The 26,532-nt window shown below is 41.9% G+C and overlaps 1 protein-coding gene across 2 annotated transcripts; it reads left to right on the top strand.

The window, feature by feature from the left end:
* The first annotated feature begins 259 nt into the window (after positions 1 to 259).
* On the top strand, positions 260 to 26,532 carry LOC129862721 (actin nucleation-promoting factor WASL-like). Of its 2 annotated transcripts, XM_055934626.1 has the most exons (11): positions 260 to 897; positions 6,241 to 6,375; positions 6,493 to 6,579; positions 6,676 to 6,772; positions 9,049 to 9,072; positions 12,085 to 12,283; positions 12,647 to 12,689; positions 22,719 to 22,872; positions 23,661 to 24,220; positions 24,297 to 24,405; positions 24,681 to 26,532. In XM_055934626.1, exons 1-11 carry the CDS (start codon positions 793 to 795, stop codon positions 24,737 to 24,739), a joined length of 1,572 nt encoding a protein of 523 aa, XP_055790601.1. In that variant the 5' UTR covers positions 260 to 792; the 3' UTR covers positions 24,740 to 26,532. The 2 variants fall into 2 exon arrangements, with proteins under 2 accessions (XP_055790601.1, XP_055790602.1); XM_055934627.1 differs by lacking the exon at positions 9,049 to 9,072.

Below are 26,532 nucleotides of genomic sequence, written 5' to 3'. Positions count from 1 at the left end.
GGACTTGTTTTAAAACTCCAATATATCCATATTGATAACAATTGAACTCACTGACCTCAGTGTGTTAGAGAGAGAGAGGAGGGGGGTGAGAGAGAGCGCAACTATAAGAAATATCAAGTATTTGTGCCCAAAATGTAATAAAGAAGTAGGCTATATTGTACATATGTAACATTGTATCCCTAACTTTAAAAATATGACAACAGCAGTAGCTCCTCCCTCACAAGTAGCAAACACCAGTCCCTGCTCAGCTCCACGCGCAACCCCTCAGTATACTGCATTCATGTTACAAAATCCACTGGGAAATAGGGCTAGACCATTTCATAGTTCGGGATATTTTGGCATCCTCGTTATATTCTAACATCAGAACATTTAAAGACGACAGGCAACATCTTTTTTTTAATGGAAATTAATTTCGTTCGGAAAGCCCTGCTCTTCAATTGTATATTATTTGTATATTTCTCCATGACCCCTATCTTCATTGCAATGGTTGTTCCTTTACACTGCCATGTTGGATGGATGTATCGATGTTGCAGCTGGAGTTCCGAATGAAAGTTTAGAATTTGCACTCTGCAAAGATTGGGGTTCCCACGGTTTAGTCAAGGCGCCTGGGTCATGGAGGTTGTTATCCAACAACCAGGACCCTGAAATATTTCATTTTGCAGACCTCTACCTTAGAAACAACGTCATGAGATGATCCGGTCGCAGGCCATGGCAACCAAAAGCTGCACGAATTTGATGTAATGTTCAAGAGTAAAACAGTTCATTTTGTTTATTGAGAAGTTATTTACGAACATGAATAGCCATTCTCAGCAGCCGCGGGTTGGAAATATTGGCTCCATACTGCTCACCCCGCAAGAGAACGAATGCCTATTCAACTACCTGGGCAGGAAATGCAATGTAAGTTGTCTTGTTTACGACCATGCCACGCTCTCAAGTTCAAGTGCAATTTGTCTACCTGCACCGTTGCAAAAAAATCATGTGTTACGCTAAATGTTAGTGTTATGTAGGCTAACGTTAGGAAATAACCTGGCTGTAGGCCGATAAGACGCATGACAGCTCAGCATCTTTCCATGGCTTTGCTGGAACGATGTTTGGGCAAGCAGAACTGTTTGCCTGTCAGATGGATTTGCTGGAATATAATGGATTTCTAAATATAAACGTGTGCCTCTGGAGGATTAATGGTTTTCGCCTGGCTTGGCTGTAAACAGTAATGTAAATGTTACTGTTTTAGCCAATGCAGCACATACCCCATCATTAATAAACATGACCGATAGTGTTGACCTAAGTTAAGGTTGACCGCTACTGTTTGTGTGTGTGTGGGATATAAAATTGACAACTTAACGTTACTCAACCAACTGATGTACCGCAGTCTGGCATGTTTGCACATCAGTATTAGGTTTTTATTTGACAACGATCGCTGTCGAATCCGTGTTTGCACAATGGAATATGTTCAGAACATACATATTATCCTTGCTTAGTCCCATTGTTTACACGAGCCATTGTTTACACAGATAACACCGGTTTGTTGCGGGAAGAAGCAACTATTTTCCCAATGCTAAAGGCTATGAAGGTAGTTGTGCCCTTACGAAAAAAAAGATTGCCGTATACCTGCAGTCAGAGGGCAGTATGCTGCAAATACTGCATTAAAAAATATTTGACTGTAGTTACTGCACTTTTACTGCAATTGTTTTTGTAAGGATGAAAGTCAAATCAGTTTATTGAGAAGCTGCATTAGATTACAATACGTGTGAAATGGCAGCCCAGTGGAACGACTACTATAGACTACACTGTCTAAATAAATAACATATCACCATTTGCCATAAGTCAAAGCTGAGTGTCTAGTAAGACAGAGCCATATCTTGATGTGTGTGTTCTTTTTATCCCTTAACATTTTTCCTACCATGGGAATTGGGAACATACTGATCTGGATTGACTTATGCCCCTGTCTGTGTGCTGTGCACATATCGGTCTACAGTACACTTTGACTCGCAAACCTTCTCAATTAAACTACAAAGTAGCCTATTCTTACCTGGCAGAATGATATCGTGATTATTTGCATCAATCCAGTGGCCATTTGTTTTGCAAATTCTGCAATCACATGAGCACTATAGAAACATCGCTAACCAAATAATGGTCTCTGTCTGGTGTGCACTTGAATTGAAGTGGTCTCCTGATGTGGTTTAACAGTGTTTCCCCTAGAATCATTTAGCAGCTGCGGTCCACTGCTGCTAAATCATTGCCGCCACAACCAAAAAATATATATATATATATATATACTACCGTTCAAAGGTTTGGGGTCACTTAGTAATGTCATTGTTTTCCATGCAAAATGAATAGGAAATATAGCCAAGACGTTGACAAGGTAATAAATAATTACTTTTAATTGAAATAATAATTGTCCTTCAAATGTTTCTTTTGTCAAAGAAACCTCCATTTGCAGCAATTACTACCTTTGGCATTCTAGCTGTCAATTTATTGAGGTAATCTGAAGAGATTTCACTCCAGGCTTCCTGAAGCACCTCCCACAAGTTAAATTGGCTTGATGGGCACTTCTTACGTACCATACGGTCAAGATGCTCCCACAAGATCTCAATGCGGTTGAGATCCGGTGACTGTGCTGGCCACTCCATTACAGAACTAATACCAGCTGACTGTTTCTTCCCTAAATAGTTCTTGCATAGTTTGGAGCTGTGCTTTGGGTCGTGTTGTAGGAGGAAATTGGCTCCAGTTAAGCGCCATCCACAGGGAATGGCATGGCGTTGCAAAATGGCATGATAGCTGTCCTTCTTCCAGATCCCTTTTACCCTGTACAAATCTTTCACTTTACCACCACCAAAGCACCCCCAGACCATCACATTGCCTCCACCATGCTTGACAGATGGCGTCAAGCACTACTCCAGCATTTTTTCATTTTCTGCATCTCACAAATGTTCTTCTTTGTGAAAGAACACCTCAAACTTAGATTTGTCTGTCCAGTGTCTGTGTTCTTTTGCCCATCTTAATCTTTTCTTTTCATTGGCCAGTCTGAGATATGGCTTTCTCTTTGCAACTCTGCCTAGAAGGCCAGCATTCCGGAGTCGCCTCTTCACTGTTGACGTTGAGACGGGTGATTTGTGGGTACTATTTAATGAAGCTGCCAGTTGAGGACTTGTGAGGTGTGTGTTTCTCAAACTTGACACTCTAATGTACATGTCCTCTTGCTCAGTTGTGCACCTGGGCCTCCCACTCCTTTCTATTTTGGTTAGATCCAGTTTGCGCTGTTCTGTGAAGGGAATAGTACACAGCGTTTTACAAGATCTTCAGTTTGTTGGCAATTTCTCGCATGGAATAGCCTTAATTTCTCAGAACAAGAATAGACTGATGAGTTTCAGAAGAAAGGTCTTTGTTTCTGGCCATTTTAAACCTGTAATCGAACCCACAAATACTGATGCTCCAAATACTCAACTAGTCTGAAGGCCAGTTTTATTGCTGCTTTAATCAGTACAACAGTTTTCAGCTGTGCTAACATAATTACAAAAGTGTTTTCTAATGGTCAATTAGCCTTTTAAAATGATACTCTTGGATTAGCTCCGTGCCATTGGATCACAGGAGTGATGGTTGCTGATAATGGGCCTCTGTACGCCTATGTAGATATTCCATTAAAAATCATCCGTTTCCAGCTACAATAGTCATTTACAACATTAACAATGTCTGCACTGTATTTCTGATAAATTTGGTGTTATTTTAATGGATAAAAAATGTTTTTCTTTCAAAAACGAGGACATTTCTAAATTACCCCAAACGTTTGTGTGTGTTTTGTATTAGTACCAGTCCAAAATTTAGACACACCTACTCATTCCAGAGAATGCATTTCAATTAAAAGGTGTCTTGTTAAAAGTACATTTGTGGAATTTCTTTCCTTAATGCATTTGAGCCAATCAGTTGTGTTTTAACAACGTAGGAGTGGTGTACAGAAGATAACATGGACTTGGTATTTTACCAAATAGGGCTATGGCAAGAACAGCTCAAATGAGCAAAGAGAAACGGCAGTCCATCATTACTTTAAGACATGAAGGTCAGTCAATTTGGAAAATTTCTAGAACTTTGAAAGTTTCTTCAAGCGCAGTCGCCAAAGAACATGAAACTGGCTCTCATGAGGACCGCCACAGGAAAGGAAGACCCAGAGTTACCTCTGCTGCAGAGGATAAGCTCATTAGAGTTTCCGGCTCAGAAATTGCAGCCCAAATAAATGCTTCACATAGTTCAAGTAACAGACACATCTCAACTTCATCTGTTCAGAGGAGACTGCGTGAATCATGCTTTCATGATTGAATTGCTGCGAAGAAACCACCACTAAAGGACTCCAGATGTGAAAATACCGCCCCCTATCCCAAAGAGGCGAAAGGACACCAATAAGAAGAAGAGACTTGCTTTGGCCAAGAAACATGAGCAATGGACATTAGACCGGTGGAAATTTGTCCTTTGTTGATGAGTCCAAATTTGAGATTTTTGGTTCCAACTGCCGTGTCTTTGTGAGACGATGAATGGATGATCTCCACATGTGTCTTTCCCACCGTCGAGTATGGAGGAGGAGGTGTGATGGTGTGGGGGTGCTTTGCTGGTGACACTGTCTGTGATTTATTTAGAATTCAAGGCACACTTAACCAGCATGGCTACCACAGCATTCTGCAGCGATATGCCATCCCATCTGGTTTGCACTTAGTGGGACTATCATTTGTTTTTCAACAGGACAATGACCCAACACATCTCCAGGCTGTGTAAGGGCTATTTGACCAAGATGGAGTGCTGCATCAGATGACCTGGCCTCCACAATCACCCGACATCAACCCAATTGAGATGTTTGGGATGAGTTGGACGCAGATTAAAGGAAAAGCAACCAAGAAGTGCTCAGCATATGTGGGAACTCCTTCAAGACTGTTTGAAAAGCATTCCAGGTGAAGCTGTTTGAGAGTGCCAAAAGTGTGCAAATCTGTCAAAAATGCACAGGGTGGCTGCTTTGAAGAATCTCATTCAAATCAAAATATATTTTAAACACTTTTTTGGTTACTACATGATTCCATATGTGCTATTTCATAGTTTTGATGTCTTCACTGTTATTCTACAATGTAGAAAATAGTAAAAATAAAGAAAAACCCTGGAGAGTGAGAGTGTGGATATATAGAGTGTGATATATATTTGTAATAATGACAATTAAAACAATACTGAATGAACACTTTTATTTTAACTTAATATAATACATAAATTAAATCAATTTAGTCTCAAATAAATATTGAAACATGTTCAATTTGGTATAAATAAACACAGTGTTGGAGAAGGTAAAAAAGCTAATGTTTAAGTTCCTTGCTCAGAACATGAGAACACATGAAAGCTGGTGGTTCCTTTTAATATGAGTCTTCAATATTCCCAGTTAAGAAGTTTTAGGTTGTGGTTATTATAGGACTATTTCTCTCCCATTTGTATTTCATATACCTTTTGACTATTGGATGTTCTTATAGGCACTATATTATTGCCAGCCTAATCTAAGCATTTTTTGTGGTCTTAGAACATCTCTCTTTTTTTTGAGAGTGGAAACCTGAGAACTGGAAAAACCAAGAGGGAAAACAGAATTTTGGGGGGAAACTAAATGGAATCAGTCAAAAAAATTATCCCATATTGTTTTAGGGTCCTAACTAATCAAATCCAATGTACTATGGTCTTGCCAGTGACCTTTCCTGTGTTATGATGAGGTGTGAGTTTAAGGAGAGAAGTGCTTCCTCATGTTCTTTCTCTCCTACCCGCAATAATAAATCACTGAAGAGGAAGTGAGCTAGAATGGTATTTCCTCTTCCTCATCATCTCGTTTTGTGATTGGCACAGGTCGCTCTCTGTGTCCTTGAAGCAAACGAAGCTTTAGATTGTGTGGCCACTGGCTATGTCTGTCATCATTCTCTATCAGATATTCTCAGGGTGTATTATCTGCAAACGTTGTACTATACTCTCGGGCAAATAATCAGTGTTTCCTGTTCGTGGATGTGGTCCTCTTCCTCTATATGGCCATCATTTACACATTTCCCCCTAGAGGCATTCCACTAGTTAAGCTAGTTTTGTGAAGACTGAAGATAATGTGCAATCCAATGCTGCACTTCTTAATCACATTTAATTATCAAAACATTTTACAAGCTCTTTGTCTCTCTATGTGTCACTATAGTATTTTTACTTTGCTGTAACGCTCCCACACTCCCACTGTGAATTCGTCCGTAGACCCTGTGCTCAGCGGTAGTCCAGGTGTATGGGGCAGACAGGAGCTCATCCTGGATGAAGAGGTGCTGCGGAGTGGCCTGTCTGATCAAGGATAACCCTCTGAGGTCCTACTTCATCAGGGTCTTTGACATCAAGGTGAGTGAAGTAGATGAAGGATGGTTGAAGCTAGCCTAACACTGAGTCCCTTTCCTGAGGAATTCCCTCTGCTGCCAAAAGGCAGTTCACTACTTAATGTTATTTCTCTCTTTTCAGGGAGGGAAAACCATGTTTGAACAGGAGCTCTACAATAACTTCTCAATCAACAGCTCTAGGTCGTATTTCATTTCATTCGCAGGAGATGTAAGTATGATATCCCGCCGCTTGAAAGCTTTTGGACCCCACGTAGACAGTGTCCTAAAAAAAAGAATGATCTCTCTTTACTCTCTTTATCTCCAGAACTGCCAGGTAGGCCTGAACTTCGCTAGCGAGGAAGAGGCCAAGCGATTTAGAGCCGCACTTAACGACCTACTCGGCAGACGCCAACGTAAAACGGGTAACTACAGTTGCTCCGTGTGCTCAGTCTACACTACCTCTGCTTTCTCACCACCTCAACCATTCACCTTCTGGACAGAGGAAGGGGAGGAAGCTTCAATTTCTCTTCCTGCGCTACTACTGACAAGACCACAGGGCCCGATCCCAAACCGATCCCTCTATTACCTGAGACCTATCTTGTAACTCAGATCTGCGAGGGGGTTCATTTGGGGTCAACAACGGTCTAGGAATTGGTTTGGAATTGAGCCCTGTGTCAAATTTTTCCTGCTGGTTGCTGTTGCAAACTCAGTGATATACAGTGTCTTCGGAAAGTTTTCAGACCCCTTGACTTTTTCCACATGTTACCTTACAGCCATATTCTAAAAAACAGAAATACCTTATTTACATAAGTATTTAGACCCTTTGCTATGAGACTCGAAATTGAGCTCAGGTGCATCCTGTTTCCATTGATCATCCTTGAGATGTTTCTACAACTTGATTGGAGTCCACCTGTGGCAAATTCAATCGATTGGACATGATTTGGAAAGGCACACACCTGTCTATATAAAGGTCCCACAGTTGACAGTGCATGTCATAGCAAAAACCAAGCTATGACGTCGAAGGTTTTGATCGTAGAGCTCCGAGACAGGATTGTGTTGAGGCACATATCTGGGGAAGGGTACCAAAAAATGTCTGCAGCATTGAAGGTCCCCAAGAACACAGTGGCCTTCATTCTTAAATGGAAGAATTTTGTAACCACCAAGACTCTTCCTAGAGTTTGCCGCCCGGCCTAACTGAGCAATCTGGGGAGAAGGGCCTTGGTCAGGGAGGTGTCCAAGAAGACGATGGTCACTCTGCCAGAGCTCTAGAGTTCCCCTGTGAAGATGGGAGAATCTTCCAGAAGGACAACCAATGAGGCCAGTGCAGCACTCCACCAATGAGGCCTTTATGGTAGTGGCCAGATGGAAACCACTCCTCAGTAAAAGGCACATGACAGCCTGCTTGGAGTTTGCCAAAAGGCACCTAAAGACTCTTAGACCATGAGAAACAATTTTCTCTTTTCTGATGAAACCAATATTGAACTCTTTGGCCTGAATGCGAACAGTCACGTCGGGAGGAAACCAGGCATCGTCCCTACGATGAATCGTGGTGGCAGCATGCTGTGGGGATGTTGTTCAGTGGCAGGGACTGGGAGACGAGTCAGGATCGAGGCAAAGATGAACCGCGCAAAGTACAGAGAGATCCTTGATGAAAACCTGCTCAGGATCTCAGACTGTGGTGAAGGTTCACCTTCCAACAGGACAACGACCCTTAGCACACAGCGAAGACAAAGCAGGAGGATCTTCGGGACAAGTCTCTGAATGTCCTTGAGTGGCCCAGCCAGAGCCTGGACTTGAACCCGATCGAACATCTCTGGAGAGACCTGATAATAGCTGAGCAGCAACACTCCCCATCCAACCTGACCAAGCTTGACAGAATCTACAGAGAAGAATGGGAGAAACTCCCCAAATACAGGTGTGGCAAGCTTGTAACGTCATAACCAAGAAAACTCGAGACTGTAATCGCTGCCAAAGGTGCTTCAACAAAGTACTGCGTTAAAGGGTCTGAATACTTATGTAAATGTTTTTATTTTTAAGAAATTAGCAAACTTATTTTTTTACTCCCATTGTGTGTAGATTGAGGGGGAAAAAGGGACGTAATCAATTTTAGGATAAGGCTGTAACTTAACTGTGGAAAAAGTCAAGGGGTTTAAATACTTTCCGAAGGCACTGTTTTTGTCTGCACAGTAAAAACAGAAGAGTGTCTTTCTGCGCTAAAGGCTGCAGTGGTGTTCCTCTCTGGCTTCTCTACATCTCTCTCTGTTTCTCTCTCCATGCCGGCCTTTGAAGTTTGCTGCTCTTGCTGTGAGGAGTGTGCTTTCAAAGACGTGGTGCAGGGAAAGGGGTCTACTGTAATGGTATGGTAGGGACACTAGCTTTCATTCTGTACTGTTCTTCCAGTACTTGTCTTTTTTTTGTGCATATTTTCTGAACTAGTGAAAATGCATCCTCTCCTCCTGAGTGAAATGCATTTGGCGCCCAGTATCTGAATGGAACTGGTATTTTCTCCAACCTGCGGTGGCTACCTTTCCGTGGTCTTCCATCCTATTTCCGTCTGTCCATCTGACTCTGAACACTTTCCAGACACTTTGCTTGTCCTTCGACACTTCCATCTACACTCTCCGTTGCTCTGATAGCTGTGCCAAAGCACACTTGAATTGGCTGCGAAATTATAATTGTTCCCATTTTTGTTTTGCAGAGAAAAGATGTGACCCTGCAAATGGTATGTTGTCCATTCTTTGATTTGTACCAATTTGTATAGTCCAAATTTGACCTTCAACATGTTTTATTGAAACGTAATCCTTGGTTATTTTACGATTTAAAAGCATAGTTCTCCTATAATCAGTCAAGCGAAATCAAATGTATTGGTGTACACGCATGTGTACACACACATACAGACATCGCTGTGGGTTTCATTTAAAATACTCTTTGAAGAAGTAGGGTTTCAGATGTTTTGGGAAGATGGACAGGGACTCTACTGTCCTAGCGTCAGGGGGAAGCTGGTTCCACCATTGGGGTGCCAGAACAGAGAAGAGCTTTGACTGGGCTGAGCGAAACAAGACTTCCCCGTAGGGTGGGAGGGATAAGAGACCAAAGGTGGCAGAACGTAGTGCTTGGGTTGGGTTGTAGGGTTTGAGCATAGCCTGAAGGTAGGGAAGAGCAGTTCCCGTTGCTGCTCCGTAGGCAAGCACTGTGGTTTTGTGGCGGCTCCGAGCTTCGACTGGAAGCCAGTGGATTGTGCAGAGGAGCGGGTTGACGTGTTCAACATTCCCAAGTTCTCCCAAAGCGGGCTGCGGCATTCTGGATAAACTGCAGGGGTATGATGGCACAAGCGGGGAGCCCAGCCAACAGAGTGTTGCAGTAGTCTAGACGGGAGATGACAAGTGCCTGGATTAGGACCTGCGCCGCTTTCTGTGTGAGGAAGGGTCATACTCTAAAGATGTTGCAGAGCATGAACCTGCAGGAGCGAGTCACTGCTTTTATGTTTTCAGAGAATGACAGGGTGTTGTCCAGGGTCACTCCATGGTTCTTTGCACTCTGGGAGGGGGACACCGTGGAGTTGTCAACCATGATGGAGAGAGGTCTTGAGGTCTTTTGATTCCCTCCCCCAATTTGTTTTCCTTGTCATAATTCACTGTCATGCTGACAGTGTGCGCTTTAATATTTGTGATATTTAATCATTACATTTATGAGGTTTCTGAACCCTAATATGGACTGGATAACCATTGACATTATCTGTCAATCATTGACTTTCATACAGCCAAAGACAACCATCTGTATGGTACCACTACATGGATACCACTACAAGCTTCCGGTGAAGTACAATAATGAGGGTAAACATGTCTCATGGCGAAGGAGCTTTCAAAGTCCTCGTCGATAGCTGAGACTTCTAACATTTGTAGGAAATCCAGGGATTTGGTTGGGATTAGCTGTAGATTACTGATTTATGTCTGACCCATCTGCATATTGTGGAGATTAACATGGACTCGAGGAGCGTAATCAAATGCCGGGACAGGGGGAGGTTTGTGTGAGAGTATTGAGAGTTTGTGTGACTAACTGGGGTTAAACCCAAATCATTTGCATGCCATAAGACTGTTATCCCGCTGAACTGAAGCCTAACCTAGGTCTCATGTTAGGTTATTCCTCATGCCAGAGTAGTTCACAGAACTACTGTAGCTCTGTTTGTTGGCCATTGCAGTTTCAATCAAAAGTCATTATTATAATGTTCCTAGACAATATCGTGTACATTTTATAGCAGCCATGTTGGTGCCTCCTGGGAAATTTTTACCATTAACAGTCCAAAGAATTAGCAGAATTTTAAACCAAGCAATAGATGGTCAACATGAGTATATTTGAATTGTCCAAGGAGCAACATGGCTTCCAGCTCTGAAGTTGGCCAAAGATCTTTTGTTTTTATTTTTATGACTGGGTTTGACTCGACTGATGTCACATAAGGAACAAACACACACAATGGGAGGACAAGCACTGTCTTTGAGCCAGTTTGATTCTGTCACCGTTTCTTTAGTTGTCTGTGAAAGACTGCTGTGCTATTCCTTTGCGTAGCCACAGGCAGTCTGAGAGCCTCGCCAGTCGGTTGGTCTACCCAGCACTGTATCATATGGATGGCACAAGGATGTATTGCACAACCTCTTTATCAAGCCTGTCTTTAACAGAGTCATTGGACAGTGAGTTGAAGTTGGAAGACTGGTTGGGTCTGCTTGGGTGTCCAGTGCTGCTCGTGGATGGGCTTTATATGCTGTTGTCCTGCCCCTGTCCTTTTGAGGAAGAGAGAGCGGAGGAGGATGAAGAGGAAAAGGAGGGGGGTGTGGTGCTAGAGGAACCGAGGATTAAGAGCTGGTTTAAAGAGGTATTTAATGGTAGAGTTGTCGTCATGCAGAGTTCATGTCCATCCCGCCCTTGTCCTTTTGAGGAAGAGGATGATGAAGTGGCAAATGAGGGGTGTGTGGTGCTAGAGGAGCCGAGGATTAAGAGCTGGCTGAGAGAGGTGTTTAACGGTAGGGTTGTCGTCAGAGTTCATGTTCATGATCCCATTTAAATTCTAGTGAATTAAGAAATTAATGCACATGATTTACATAATTGCATCAATGTTTTGCATAAATGTGAAAACTTTGAATTATAATTTAAATGGAATTAGTACTGACTTTGTTGTTTGGCACCTATGCTGGTGTTTGGCTTCTACAGTAGATATTCACAAAGGCCCTGGCATTTGTATAGACAATTGGTGCCCTCTATTGTTTGTTGCCTGTACACTATTTTGAAATAGTGTTAAATACATCGAAAGACTGTTTTATTGTGTGTGGTCCTGCATTGTTGGCTGTCTTGCTCAGTCTTAAACTTTTTCACTTGTTTCTATATATTTATATTTCAAAACATTTTAAGATTGCAATATTGATGGGCTTCAGAGACTACCATAGTCTCAACACAGGCCAAGTTATACAGTAGTCTTTTTACTACCAGTCTAAGTATGCAAACTAAATTTTACTTTTTTTATTAATAATTGAAAGGGGTTGTGTATGATCTATCTGGCCTGTGTAATATAACTTGTCCAGTATGCTAAGAAATCAAAGGACGACCTTTTGGATTGACTCCACCTCATTTTGTGAGAGAAACACTGCTTCTGAGTTTCCCAGGAGTGGTTCTGAGCTTCTACTTCTAGAAGCTTCTCATTTTCTTCCTCCATCTCTCCCTCCTTCTACCCTCCCTCCTACTATAGGCCCGGCTCTCCCTATGGCCACAGTGGACATCAAGAACCCAGAGATTAACAATGTGCGCTTCCACAACTCCCAGCAGCAGCCTCAGCCACACCACATCAACAACATGCTGCACAGCAGCCTCAGCAAGAAGGAGAAGAAAGTCAAGTGCAAGAGGAAGAAGCTCACCAAGGCAGACATCGGCACCCCCAGCAACTTCCAGTGAGTGGACCACACTTCCGTCGAGATTACACTTCAGACGGGTCTGTGTAGAGAGATGTAGCGCAGCGGAAGTTTTTCTGAATGTATGTTGTGTAACGTATTGAGCTTGTCACTCATGTTTGAGGGTGTTCTTTGTGTCTTGAGAATCTTTTCAATGGCTCAGTTGTGTTTGTCTGCATTCATAATTGCCCCTCTGTTTGTGTGTATGTGCACAAGTGAGTGGTCTTACATGAGTGTCTGTGCTTGCACGTGATTGTTGCTGCGTGTGCAATGCACACCCACACACGTTTGTGAATCGGCTTGCTTGTGGGTACACGTGTATGTATGTGCTCATCCCTGTCTGTCTTGTGTCTCTCTCTTCAGGCACATCGGCCATGTGGGCTGGGACCCAAACACAGGCTTCGATGTGAGTACCACACACACACACACACACCGGATCCTTCATGGGCACACAATGGTGACCTGTGTGGCCGACTCATGATTGGCCCACACAATGGCCTCATTTGTATACAGCGCATATTTATCATGCATCCAATGCCGTCATACAAGCCTTTCCTGCAACCTAGAATATTCCAGAAAATTGTTGGTCACTGTTTTGGGCAGCTATGCTTCAGTAGCGCAAGTCATAAGTCAGTCGATCCTCATAGAAATACCTGTGTTCTGCAGTTCATCAATCATCACCATCACATATGTTTGGGAGTGTTGCCCAAAACTCAATGTTTCTGCTCGGTCACCAAAGAAGGGTTTTTGCCAATATTTGTCATGCCATTCAGACAACTGTCAGAGAAGTTGGCGTAAGCACATATTCCCCGATTCCGACCTGAGGTAAGCGCAAATTAATGGAACATTAGTCGATTTTCAGGCACTTTTCTCTCTATGCGTCTTCCTACCTTGAACTTAACCCTCTACAGTCTATACCCTGTCTAAGCCGGGGGGGTTCTACTAAGCTACCATATGGAATTGTCTTAAGAAGGTCATACAGTGCCTTGCAAAAGTATTCATCCTCCTTGGCGTTTTTCCTATTTTGTTGCATTACAACCTGTAATTTAAATGGATTTTTTGGGGGATTGCATGTAATGGACATACACAAAATAGTCCAAATTGGTGAAGTGAAAGGAAAAAATAACTTCAGAAGTCACATAATTAGTTAGATTGCACACAGGTGGACTTTATTTAAGTGTCACATGATCTGTCACATTATCTCAGTATATATACACCTGTTCTGAAAGGCCCCAGAGTCTGCAACACCACTAAGCAAGGGACACCACCAAGCAAGCAGCATTATGAAGAACAAGGAGCTCTACAAACAGGTCAGGGACAAAGTTGTGGAGAAGTACAGATCAGGGTTGGGTTATAAAAAAATATCCAAAACTATGAACATCCCACAGAGCCATTAAATCCATTATTAATAAATGGAAAGAATATGGCACCACAACAAACCTGCCAAGAGAGGGCCACCCACTAAAACTCAGACCAGGCAAGGAGGGCATTAATCAGAGAGGCAACAAAGAGACCAAAGATAACCCTGAAGGAGCTGCAGAGCTCTACAGCGGAGATTGGAGTATCTGTCCATGGGACCACTTTAAGCCGTACACTCCACAGAGCTGGGCTTCACGGAAGAGTGTCCAGAAAAAAAGCCATTGATTAAAGAAAAAAATAAGCAAGCACGTTTGGTGTTCGCCAAAAGGCATGTGGGAGACTCCCCAAACATATGGAAGAAGGTACTCTGGTCAGATGAGACTAAAATTGAACCTTTTGGCCATCAAGAAGAATGCTATGTCTGGCGCAAACCCAACACCTCTCATCACTCCGAGAATACCATCCCCACAGTGAAGCATGGTGGTGGCAGCATCATGCTGGGGGGGATGTTTTTGATCGACAGGGACTGGGAAACTGGTCAGAAATGAAGGAATGATGGGTGGCGCTAAATACAGGGACATTTGAGGGAAACCTGTTTCAGTCCTCCAGAGATTTGAGAATAGGACGGCGGTTCACCTTCCAGCAGGACAATGACCCTAAGCATACTGCTAAAGCAACACTTGAGTGGTTTAAGGGGAAACATTTAAATGTCTTGGAATGGCCTAGTCAAAGCCCAGACCTCAATCCAATTGAGAATCTGTGGTATGACTTAAATATTGCTGTACACCAGCAGAACCCATCCAACTTGATGGAGCTGGAGCAGTTTTGCCTTGAAGAATGGACACATATCTCAGTGGCTAGATGTGCCAAGCTTATAGAGACATACCCCAAGAGACTTGCAGCTGTAATTTATGCAAAAGGTAGCTCGACAAAGTATTGACTTTGGGGGGGTGAATAGTTATGCCCAAATTCTGTTTTTTTGTCTTGTTTGTTTCACAATAAATAATCATTTGCACCTTCAAAGAGGTAGGCATGTTGTGTAAATCAAATGATACAAACCCTCAAGAAATTAATTTTAATTCCAGGTTGTAAGGCAACAAAATATGAAAAATGCTTTCGCAAGCCACTGTACCAAGGATCATTGCTATTTGATTTTGACTTTTAAGATGCCTTGAAGTGTGTGTGTGTGAGAAATAATAATTCATACTTCCCTAAAATAACCTACTAGATCAGTGTTTTTAAATCTAACAGTTGTTGAAACAGATATGCATATAGTGCATTCAGAGAGTATTCAGACCCCTTGACTTTTTCCACATTTTGTTACGTTACAGCCTTATTCTAAAATGTATTAAATCTTTTTTTTCCTCATCAATCTATACACAATACCCCATAATGACGAAGCGAAAACAGGTTTTTTGAAATTTTTGCAAATGTATTACAAATTTAAAAAAAACATACCTTATTTACATAAGTATTCAGAACTTTTGCTATGAGACTCAATTGAGCTCAGGTGTGTCCTGTTTCCATTGATCATCCTTGAGATGTTTCTACAACTAGATTGGAGTCCACCTGTGGTAAATCCATGATTTGGAAAGGCACACACCTGTCTATATAAGGTCCCACAGTTGACAGTGTATGTCAGCAAAAACCAAGCCATGAGGTCGAAGGAATTGTCTTTAGAGCTCTGAGACAGGATTGTGTCAAGGCACAGATCTGGGGAAGGGTACCAAACAATTTGTCATGTTGGTTGTTGATCATTGCTAGACAACCATTTAAGTTCTGCAATATATTTTCTAGACAATTTAAGTCGAAACTGTAAATAGGACACTCCGGAACATTCAATGTCATCTTGGTAAGCAACTCCAGTGTATATTTGGCCATGTGTTTTAGGTTATTGTCTTGCTGAAAGGTGAATTTGTCTCCCATTGTCTGTTGTCCTGTATTCAGGACAAAAAGTTCATTTCTTTGCCACATTTTATTTGCAGTATTAGTTTAGTGCCTTATTGCAAACAGGATGGATTTTTTTTCTTCTGTGCAGACTTCTTTCTTTTAGTTTAGTATTGTGGCATAACTACAATTTTGTTGATCCATCCTCAGTTTTTTTCCTATCACAACCATTAAACTCAAACGGTTTTAAAAAATGTGGGGAAATGATTGCAGTCAGTGTGGTATAACTGCAGTACACTAGTATAACTGTAGTTAGAATGCAGTATAACTGCAGGAGGCGGCAAAGTTTTTTTTTCATTGCTGTAATTTTGCAGTACAACTGCCGTTATTCTGCAATCACTGTGTCCAAAATACCAGTCGACTGCACTTTTACTGCAGTTTCAAAAACTTATTTTGTAAAGGTAGTCAAGGGGTGTGAATACTTTCTGAAGGCACTGTGTAATATATAATAGGGCTTACCCCATTTAGTTGACCGGTTTATTGTTTGGACGATAGACTGTTGGTCAAGAGATTTGTTTTTAGTCGGTCGCAAAATAAAATAAAATGCATGGCACACGAGACACCTCTCTGATTCGCGTCTGTCTCAGTGGACTAATACATTGCGGAGGCCGCAGGGATGGCACAGTCCATCACTCCTTAAGACTGGCACCGTCAATGTAAAGGTTCACTCTGATCTACGTGCCTGGGTGGAATTATATTTTTGGAGCAGTGGACACCTTTTGGTAACAATATCCTCACTGTTCTCACTCCCAATCACAAGGGGCGATAGCAAAGTTTTAGACTTTTGTAATTTTGCCTTCTCTTGCTAGTAGCGGCTGGCTGGCTTTAGTCTGGCTAAAAACAGTATCTATTGTTTTTAGCTTCACCCATCTCCAAGCGAAATAATCAGATTTATAATTTAAAAAATATATCATGGCAAATGTTTTTTTGACTTGCCGTTGTAACCTAAAACATTATGCCAGTTTGATATCCTGCTTGTGTAGTCATTCGATATCAACAAAAAAATAGAACTTCATGTTTTTGTCACAGAGGAAAAAAACTGCTGGCTAGAGGAGGTTCTACTATTTAACAATAGCTGGAATCACTAGTTATTTCTTCTAAACAAAATACCTTTTGGGGTTAATTCTTGTTGTTTGGTTTACTGTTTGAAAAGTTGCTGAGATTAACAATGCAAAGTCGGCTACTTTGATATATATATATATATATATATATATATATATATATATATATATATATATATATATATATATATATATATATATATATATATATATATATATATATATATATCCTATAAATCAAATCAAGGAACCAAGCGATGACATCAGAGACAGAAGGGGTAAATCAGACACGTCACAGGGGCTATAAAGCTGAAGCATCCATTTAGAACGATATCTCATCACCACATATGTTAGTGGGAGGAAGTCCGGTAGTGGGAGAGGATGGAACTTGGTGACACTGGGCAAACATCTGATCTCAATAAATTTTTCTGTTCCAAAAACTAGAATCTGTTTTACGAAAATAGTGCACTTAGTTTCATAGAGTTGATGCTTTGCCAAAGTTTTACAAAGTTGCGTTGTTTAGAAAGAGTGCAAGGTCGAATTCAGTTTGCACTCCGCCTAAAGTTTGCGCTTCACAGAGGAGGCTTTCCCTAACGGAAATATGCAAATACATGCTTGCTCGTGCTTGGCTTTGCCCACCTCTGCTTGTTCTGCCCATTTATGCTTCATTTGCTCCCACTGTAAAAGACACAGATGAACTATCTGGGGTTAGTTATAAATATCTTTGATGACTCTGCCCCCACGGCTGCGTAAGGAATAATACAGTGTGTCCCAATTTTCAGATGGACAAAATTACGTAGAATACTGGAGAAGCCACCCCTTTTTTTATGAAAAACTACATTGACGTACATTCCGTCTCCGTAGTGTGTGATTTTACTTTTAGGTGCTCCACGAGAGTATTTGCTTTGCACGCCAACAAGCAATTTGGTAAAATTGAGAAAATAAGTGCAATTGCATTTGTTTTGAAATTGCATTGGTTTTCGATAAATGGTTACTTCATTGGATCTGACACCGTTTGTAAGAGTATTCGTTAGGCCTACAGTATGTGTCAATATAATGTTTTTATTGAGTATAGTTTTAAAATCTTGAGTCAAGAAGAAGGGGAGTATGGCTGAGCGATAGGGCCAAAATATTGTGTATAGCCGTCTCAAGTAGCAACGTAAACTATAAAAACGAAATACCTCTTATGTAATAACCCAATCTTGTCCATGCATCAATACCAGTATATAGTAAAATACAGTATACTGCCCAGCTCTAGTTTAGATGCACAAGGCACATCTCTCTCCAGAATGTGTTTTATCCTGCCAATTCTTGTGCACTTGTTTCATAACGTTATTGTGTGAATTGTTTGCCCTTAGACTAAAAATCAATCAATTCCCCAATTACATATCACTAGTAGTACATTTACTGTTAATTCCCATAATTTCTAATCTACTAATTGTTTAGTTACGGTAATTTCTGATAATGCATTCAATATATTATTACAGTCATTTACTGTTCTCATTGTCGGAGTGGATAACCTTTGTTACACTTGTGAGAAACACGTTTTGGTTTATTTCATTCCACACTCCTGTCAACGCTGAGCACCTGTTTACGCATAGATGTAGACCTAGGCTACCTGTGCCATGGAACTTCTCAAAGTAATGTAATAAAGCATGTTCGATGACCCGAGACGTGGGGCAAGTACTGGATTGAGCAGAGTAGCTTGATGCCACCCTTGTTTGACCTGTATGTTCCGGCATCAGAGAATAGGACACCAAAACTCAACACAGATATAGCAAACGATGATCTTTATTAACTACACAATTTAATAAGACCGCATGCAGAAAATGCTAGGCAACCTGCTAAATTGCTGCAGTCTCTGTCAGGGACAGATCGCAATTTACTGATGGGGGAGGTGTGGTTCAAAATAGTGGGTTGACAAAAAAAATTGCTTTGGAGGGTTGCTTTTTTGTGGGCAAGGGTAGTGCTTTTTATTTTGGGGGTTTACATTTGCCACTTTGCAGGTTTTACTATATTTCTTCCATTCTCGCTAAATTTCCTCATCTACCTCCATGCGCCAAATACAGTGAGCTATAAAAGTATTGGGACAGTGACAATTTTTGTTGTTGTTTTGGCTCTGTACTCATAGCACTTTGAAATGATACAATGACTGGCATAAATATCATACCCCCCCAAATATGCTAACCTCCACTGTTGTTGTAGTGGTGAGGGGTTAGCATGTCTTGGGGGTATGATATTTGTGTGTCTTACTTTTTCCACTTTCCCCAATCTAAGTAACATAATTTTAAAAAATCCCCATCATAATCTGTCAGTTTTTAAGATGGAGCAGATCCCCCGCATCCACTTATGTTGGCCTTCCGCAACTGTGGCGGAAGGTGGCCGAGCTACAGCTGTGTTTGTCAGACCATGAGACATCCTGAAAATCGTTCTTCTCATGTAAATGTTTTTAGCGTTCGAACTGTTTCTCCTACAAGCTAATATCACTCACGAACACAATGATCACGGGACTCGTCTGAAGGTAACCTGTACAAATTAATGGAAGTACGGAGGTAGTTTTGTGCCACCAAAAATAAGGGTTTAAATGTGTCCAAAAAAACTATTTCCTTCGCTTTCTTATCTCCTAGATAAAGAACAGACACTTCAAAACCGTATTCCTTATTACATTTTGACTATTTTTTGCCATTTTGAGTGTGTTATTCAATGCATTTCTATGGGATATGGTAGTAAAGGCCCAACAGCTTAGACTTTGAGGTTAATATTAGTATCATAGTGGACAACTAGGCCTATGCATGCAGTGCCCTGATGCATTTAGTGCTCAAATCTCCAGGAGCTGAACCTGAGGTGGACAATTATTGTTTTAGGAAAGTAGAGTAAAAACCAATAGGAAAAAATGTGGCTATAAAGTTTTGCATATGTTACACCGAAACACTAGGAATAGTGTTTTTGTAATTTGTTATAGGCTGTTTTTAGGGACATGTGAATGTGGCTCATTTGGATAATATCCCTCGTTGGCGCTGGCCGTGCCAAGTCGGTACTGAATGCATATGGATGTCCGGTACATTTCTCAAATGTCAGGTAAATTAAAATGTGCATGTTTTTATGCAGATTTTTGAATATTCACATGAAAATCTGTTGCCAATTGGATGGAAACCTATAGACACCCCGAAGAATGGCAAGTGTGCCAGTCCAGTGTCACTGATCATGCCTGCATATCCTGGTTCACCAGCAGCCCCAAACATCTAAAGAATAAGCTACAGACTAGGGTTTAATATTTTCCCGGTATTTTACAAATGTTCCATCCCGAGAATAATCACATTGCTCCCGGGTAACCCAGTATTTCCCACCCAAACCAGGAGAGTCATTCTAAAGCATATTAATGTCTGGATTTGATTAGAGCTTTGATCTGCATGAAAATGCAAGCCTGATGCTACCTGAGCCTGATAAGCCATATATTGAATACATTTTATGAGCCCAAGCCCAGTTGATTGTGCGGTTATCCAATACGTAGCCTATGATATATGCTACCGCACATTACGCACAACAGAAAAACATAACAGCCCATAGATGTAGCCATGTTAAAAAATAAGGTGACCCCCGAAAGCCAGATACAGATTTATAAATTAGACGTGCATTCAGTCCTTTGTATTACTGTAGAATATGCAATCCAAGCTGTGCAGAGGCAATTTGACAAATGGAAAGAGACTGTTACAAAACACCAAAAAGTTTAATTACATTCAGAGATTGCCAAGCCTTTGATACTGGGTAAGCCTACAAGGTAGGGAAGGATCTGTTTTCTGTTTGTCTATTTATTGTGGTGTTAACGCAATCCATGCCGGTATTGGTTGTGTTGTGCATTGGCACAGAAACCTGTTGGTGGAAAATTATTTTGAGGGTAATTATGTAAAAAAAAATGTACAGTACAAGGGGAAGGTCATGTGGAAATATTTTGTATGTTTAAAAAAATAAATATATAATAATCTGTCCATAACCCAATCGGAAGTGCTGCAATGACCCGAAGAAGATGTAAGGCACACAGGTTTAAGTGTGATAACGTGGTAAAAAGTGATATTATCTCATCAGTGTTTGTAGTAAGGTTAGGGAGAACTGAACATCCAAGGTTCTACTACTACTTCACTGTAGCCTAATGAAATGCAATTGTACAAACATGCAAATTCACTGCACCCCAAGGGTCATAATAGCCTACACACTGTTCAGAGACCCACACCTGATAGTGAAGTCATATAACATACCCGTTCTGTTCGCTCCACAATACCCATGCTGTGGATGCTGACTGATTTCAAAATATATATATATTCTAAAAACATTTAACAAGACTAGGTCAATGAAAAAGGGCATAGACAACTTTGAACATTTTAAATGTTACATTTAAAAACAGCTCTCCTAGTTTACGGGACACCCTCATGGGGTCTGGGCATGTGCACCACCGTTGGGGCGGTCGGAGGCAGACTGGCAGTGGCTAGTGGCAGGCTAATCCACGGTACACTGAATAGGCTACAAACTGGCCAGGAACAACAACCAGGCTATATTCAGGTTAATCAGCGTAGGTTTTGGTGTGATTAATTACGTAGGTAAGAGGAGCGCACTACACTCACAGCACGCTCTGTTTGCAAACCCTAGGGAGATGCCTCACACTCCTAGCAACCCCGCTATCTAATCTGGTTCCCCAAATTCCCACTTACAACCGGCCTTCGTCGCCGGCTGCCCTACCCAGCAGCGAACGACAACCTTTCCCCATTATGGTGAGTACAATGCGGATACTTGCAAAGGCTACAAGCCCAACGTTCATCAAAGCACAGCTCCCCCGCCAAGACCTGCCTGTCTGGCAAGCAGGTGCAGCTGTGAGCAATTAGTTTGCCCTCAGAACAGCTTCAGTTCATCGGGGCATGGACTCTTCAAGGTGTCGAAAGAGTTCCACAGGGATGCTGGCCCATGTTGACTCCAAAGCTTTGCACAGTTGTGTCAAGTTGTCTGGATGTTCTTTGGGTGGCGGACCATTCTCGATACATACGGGAAACTGTTGAGCTTGAAAAACCCAGCAGCTTTGCAGTTCTAGACACAAACCGGTACTACTACCATACCCCATTCAAAAGCCCTTAAATCTTTTTTGTCTTGCCCATTCAATCTCTGAATGGCACACGTACACTATCTCAATTGTCTCGAGGCTTAAAAATCCTTCTTTAGCATGTCTCCTGCCCTTCATCTACACTGATTTGAAGTGGATTTAACTAGTCATCTTTCACCTGGTCAGTCTGTCATTGAAACAGCATTTTTGTACACTGTGTATAATATAAATATTCCATTTAGCAGACACTGAATAAACAGCCAGGTCTGTAATTATTGGCACCCTTTTATAAAGATGAGCAAAAAATGCTATAAAATGAATAATACAAATACTGAGCTATTATATTATTTTATACTAATACAATTACTAACATATTTTGTTTAACAAGTAATACAAAAAATATATGGGTCAAATTTATTGGGGCTCTAGCACCCGCCCATTGAGAGGATAATGACAGGCTTTTTCTAAAAAAAAAAATATATATATATATATATATATGAAATTGGAGAACACGTTGGGAGGGTTAGACCATTCCTCCCATACAGAATTTTTCCAGATCCTTGATATCCTTCGTCTGCTCTTGTGGCCTAACTTCTTAAATTCAAACCACAGGTGTTCAATGGGTTTCAAGTCCAGAGACTGAGATGGCCATTGCAAAATGTCGATTTTGTGTTCAATGTACCATTTCTTTGTGGAGTTTGATGTGTGCTTGGGGTTATTGTTGTGTGCACCACAAGGTGCAATTCCTCTTTTAATCCACCAGAAGGCAGAATGGCACTAAGATTGACAAGGTCATTTGATTATTGTGTGCTCAATATGAAGTTTTCTGAGTTAAATGATATTGTCATTGCATTTTTTTATTTTAGGCCATGTTTGTACAGCGTCATTTTAGACCTTTACAAAACACCACAGATGCTAGCCTGTCTGTTTTTTGGATTGTCCTGAACAGGTCTTTCTCTCTGTCCCCCTTTCTCTGTCCCAGTTAAATAACCTGGACCCAGAGCTGAAGAACTTGTTTGACATGTGTGGCATCTCAGAGGCTCAACTCAAAGACAAGGAGACCTCCAAGGTCATCTACGACTTCATCGAAAAGAAAGGAGGGGTGGAGGCCGTCAAGAACGAGCTCCGTAGGCAAGGTGAGCTCACCAGAACCACCCTCTGAGTTCCGTGTATCTCAAGTATTAAGGATTCCACCCACTGTGAATGTGATGAACTTCCTTGTTGAGAATGCACTCCACTGGTAATGAGATGGTGCAAGCCAGATGGGGCTTAATTATGTGGTATTTTTCCAGGGCCGCGCAGGTGGTGTGGTGGGTAACTGACTGTGTTTCCATAGAGTTGTGGTTGGTGTGTTTCTGCCTCAGGTGTTGACTGTGAGCTTTGACATGCTTGACCGGATGAAGCTAACTAGCTTGTGGTTTGTCTGAATTTTTAATTAACAGAGTTGAAAGGCTATAATGTAAAATGTTGCCAGAATTTCAGTGAATTTCTGAGCTCTTGAACGTTCAACGTGCCAGAAGTATAACTAATTTTTTTTTTAATCTAAATGGGGATCCAGGTATTCTACTACTCGACTCCGAAAATCAAGCATGGATTGGAGAATTAGGGTAGAGTGTTTAGTTTTTAGCACTGTTTGATTTTGGATGTTAAATGCCACATCGCTGTGCTGGGAGTTGTTTTGGCTGTGTATTGGAGTGATTTGAAACAGAGTATCTGGATGACAGGGTTTGAATGACACTAACTCTTGGGGGGTAACCTATAATTGGAAACAACATTTATTTTCAGTGCTTATTAAGTGAAAGAACTGTGATTTGTATTGGGACCGTGCAGTACTCTTGTGCACCCCAGTAATTTGAACCCTGCTGGATGGAATATTGCGACTCCTTAACGGATTTCTCTCTTTTTCCCTCTCTGTCCCACACAGCCCCACCACCCCCTCCCTCTCGGGGAGGCCCACTTCCCCCTCCACCACCCCACAGCTCGGGCCCAGCTCCCCCACCACCACCATTGCGAGGTGGCCGGGGTGCCCCGCCACCTCCACCCTCACGGGCCCCCACCTCGGCCCCTCCCCCACCCCCACCCTCCAGGCCTGGTGCCCTAGGAGCACCCCCTCCACCCCCGGCCCACACCAGAGGGGGCCACCACCAGCCACCACCACCTCCTCCACCCTTGCATGCCAGCACAGCACCCCAGGCCCCACCACCACCTCCCCTACCAGCACCACCACCCTCCGGTTGTGGGGGAGCCCCTCCACCACCACCTCCACCACCCCCACCTGGACCCCCGCCCCCTCCAGAGTTGGACTGTGGTGTGCCGTTGTCCCGCTCACCCCAGGGCTCGGGGGGTAAGTCGGCCCTGCTGGAGCAGATCCGTGGGGGCACCCAGCTGAAGAAGGTGGAGGCACCGGCCTCCAAGACACCGGCCACCACTGTGGGGCGCGATGCGCTGCTCGACCAGATACGGCAGGGCATCCAGCTCAAAACTGTAAGTGTACCATCTTTGCCTGTGTATGTTTGTGTGCATTTCCATGTTTATAACTGTGTGTGTGCGCGTGCGTCAGGTACCAGACGGCCCAGACTCTGGCTCCCCTACACCAGCACCCTCGGCAGGCATAGTGGGGGCACTTATGGAAGTAATGCAGAAGAGGAGCAAAGCCATCCACTCCTCAGGTAGGTGCCTACTGTCAGTGTGATGGAAGTGATTCAGTTAACAGCACTCGCTTGAGGAATAACCTTGCCTGAGATCTGAGTACTTGCATTAGCTCCCTGAGCTAATGCCTTTAATTTAACGTCTGAATAAAGTCTTGTGCCGAGCAGGCATTGGTGAGCAGTTGTCAAGACGCTGAATTTAAGTACTCATCTGAATTGTGTTATTGCCAGTTTCCCTCAAAATAAAGATGTACATCTCTATGCTTTGTTTACAAATTTGTTTTGTCATTTCCTAGATGAAGATGATGATGATGACGAAGAGGATTTTGAAGATGACGACGAATGGGATGACTAGTTAAGTCTTTTCTCCCCCTCCACCTGAGCACAACTGACACTAAACTGATCCTAAAATCTTCCAAAACCTGACTAAAATTGTAATGTAAATGTTCTATGAATTTGGTATATATTTATTGTTGCCTTTTTATTAATCTGTGCAATACCTTGTTCATTTAATCTGTCATGTTTTTTCACATACCCTCTGTAGGGTATCTCTGTTAACACTTTCCTGGAACTCTGTCATAGAACGCTCACATCGTCGTTAAAAGCATGACATAAATTATATAATCTGTTATAAGGGCTCCCGAGTGGCGCAGCGGTCTAAGGCATTGCATCTCAGTACTTGAGGCGTCACTACAGACCCTGGTTCGATTCCAGGCTATATCACAACTGGCTGTGATTGGGAGTCCCATAGGGCGGCACACAATTGGCCCAGCGTCGTTAGGGTTTGGCCGGGATAGGCCGTCATTGTAAATGAGAATTTGTTCTTAACTGACTTGCCTAGTTAAATAAATAGAAAAGTCATAACTGTTAATGGTAATAAGCTGTTATGCTTAGGCTGACTACCGCTGTATATGACACTACAAGGTATTATTACCACCAACGACACCTGGGGTCTGTTCAGGGTGGAGCAATGTCCAGATAGAAACACATTTTGTAATATTGATATGATTCTGTCCTCAAGAATAGAGTCTTATACACTTATCAGCTCTTTACATTACATTCATGTCTCCAACGTTCTGGACATTTAGCCCGATGGAATAATACTGTACATTGCTGCTATGTCACGCTTATGACAGCCTAAAGACGCTCTATAACAGCAGGTTCAAGTAGTACGGTATCTGCTGGATTAACCATGTGCAATTTTAGTTGGGATATATTTTATTGGTGCGTTACTGTTAAATGTTACTGTCGGTAAAGAAAGGGAGATATAAGAAACAAACGGACGGGATCTTCATGTCATTATTGTTGTTTGATGCAAGATAACACTATTTTCCTACCCTACTTTTTTGTACCTTTTGATTTTCTTAAAGCGATCCAAGTTTAGCAAAGTAATTTTTTCATACGGTGTCCACTTATTAGACTTGTAAGCCACAATTGACTCAAATGTTTTCAATGCTAGTATGTTCACTGCTGTTATATCTTTGCACAATTTCAAAATTGAATTTATTATAAGATTAACAGTTTGGTGTCATAGTTGTGTTCCAACGATGTGCTTATTCAGTGACGGGGAAGAAAAAGACTCCCATGGGTAGATCAGTGTGCTTTTTGCCAGTCATTGACTCATGGAAGCTCTTAAAGCAGCTTCTGCGTCAAGGAACTTTTATTGTAATCCACTCATGATTGACACTACGAACGTGTCCCGCGTTACATTTCACTACAAAAATGTATAACTTACACAGAATCACACAAATAGGCTCATAGGAATCATTTAGGTTTTGTGCTGCGCTTGTTTCTTTTCTGTTACTTCGTGTACCTGTTACGATTCCCAAACGTATTATTCTCTCCTTCCTGCTGAAATGAAAATAATATTTTTTCCAGGTCAGTGTTCATATGCACCAGCCAAAATAAAAATATCTTCCCGTTTTTGTTTTTACAAACCATTACTTTTATGTGCTAAATACTTCCATACAAAAGTTAATACTGAACCAAAATTGGCATTTGCACGAAGCGTCTACGAGGTTTTGGTTTGACTCTCCTGAAAACTTCTGAGATGGTAATGAACCTCATCCTCCACCAAGGTGATTGCTGCGTTTTAGAAGCCTTCAAATAGGTTGGGAAAAGCAATGGAAATAAATGGTATACTTCGTT

The sequence above is a fragment of the Salvelinus fontinalis genome, chromosome 9, assembly GCF_029448725.1.
Source record: "Salvelinus fontinalis isolate EN_2023a chromosome 9, ASM2944872v1, whole genome shotgun sequence".
Lineage (NCBI taxonomy): Eukaryota > Metazoa > Chordata > Actinopteri > Salmoniformes > Salmonidae > Salvelinus > Salvelinus fontinalis.
This window is presented reverse-complemented; position numbering and strand designations above follow the sequence as displayed.

What these genes read in the sequence shown, in the direction of transcription:
- LOC129862721 (XM_055934626.1), top strand. Translation starts at nt 793, where the DNA reads ATGAATAGCCATTCTCAGCAGCCGCGGGTTGGAAATATTGGCTCCATA. An exon ending in TCATTTCATTCGCAGGAGAT is followed by an intron (nt 6,580 to 6,675) that starts GTAAGTATGATA and finishes CTTTATCTCCAG; the next exon opens with AACTGCCAGGTAGGCCTGAA. An exon ending in ACCCAAACACAGGCTTCGAT is followed by an intron (nt 12,690 to 22,718) that starts GTGAGTACCACA and finishes TCTCTGTCCCAG; the next exon opens with TTAAATAACCTGGACCCAGA.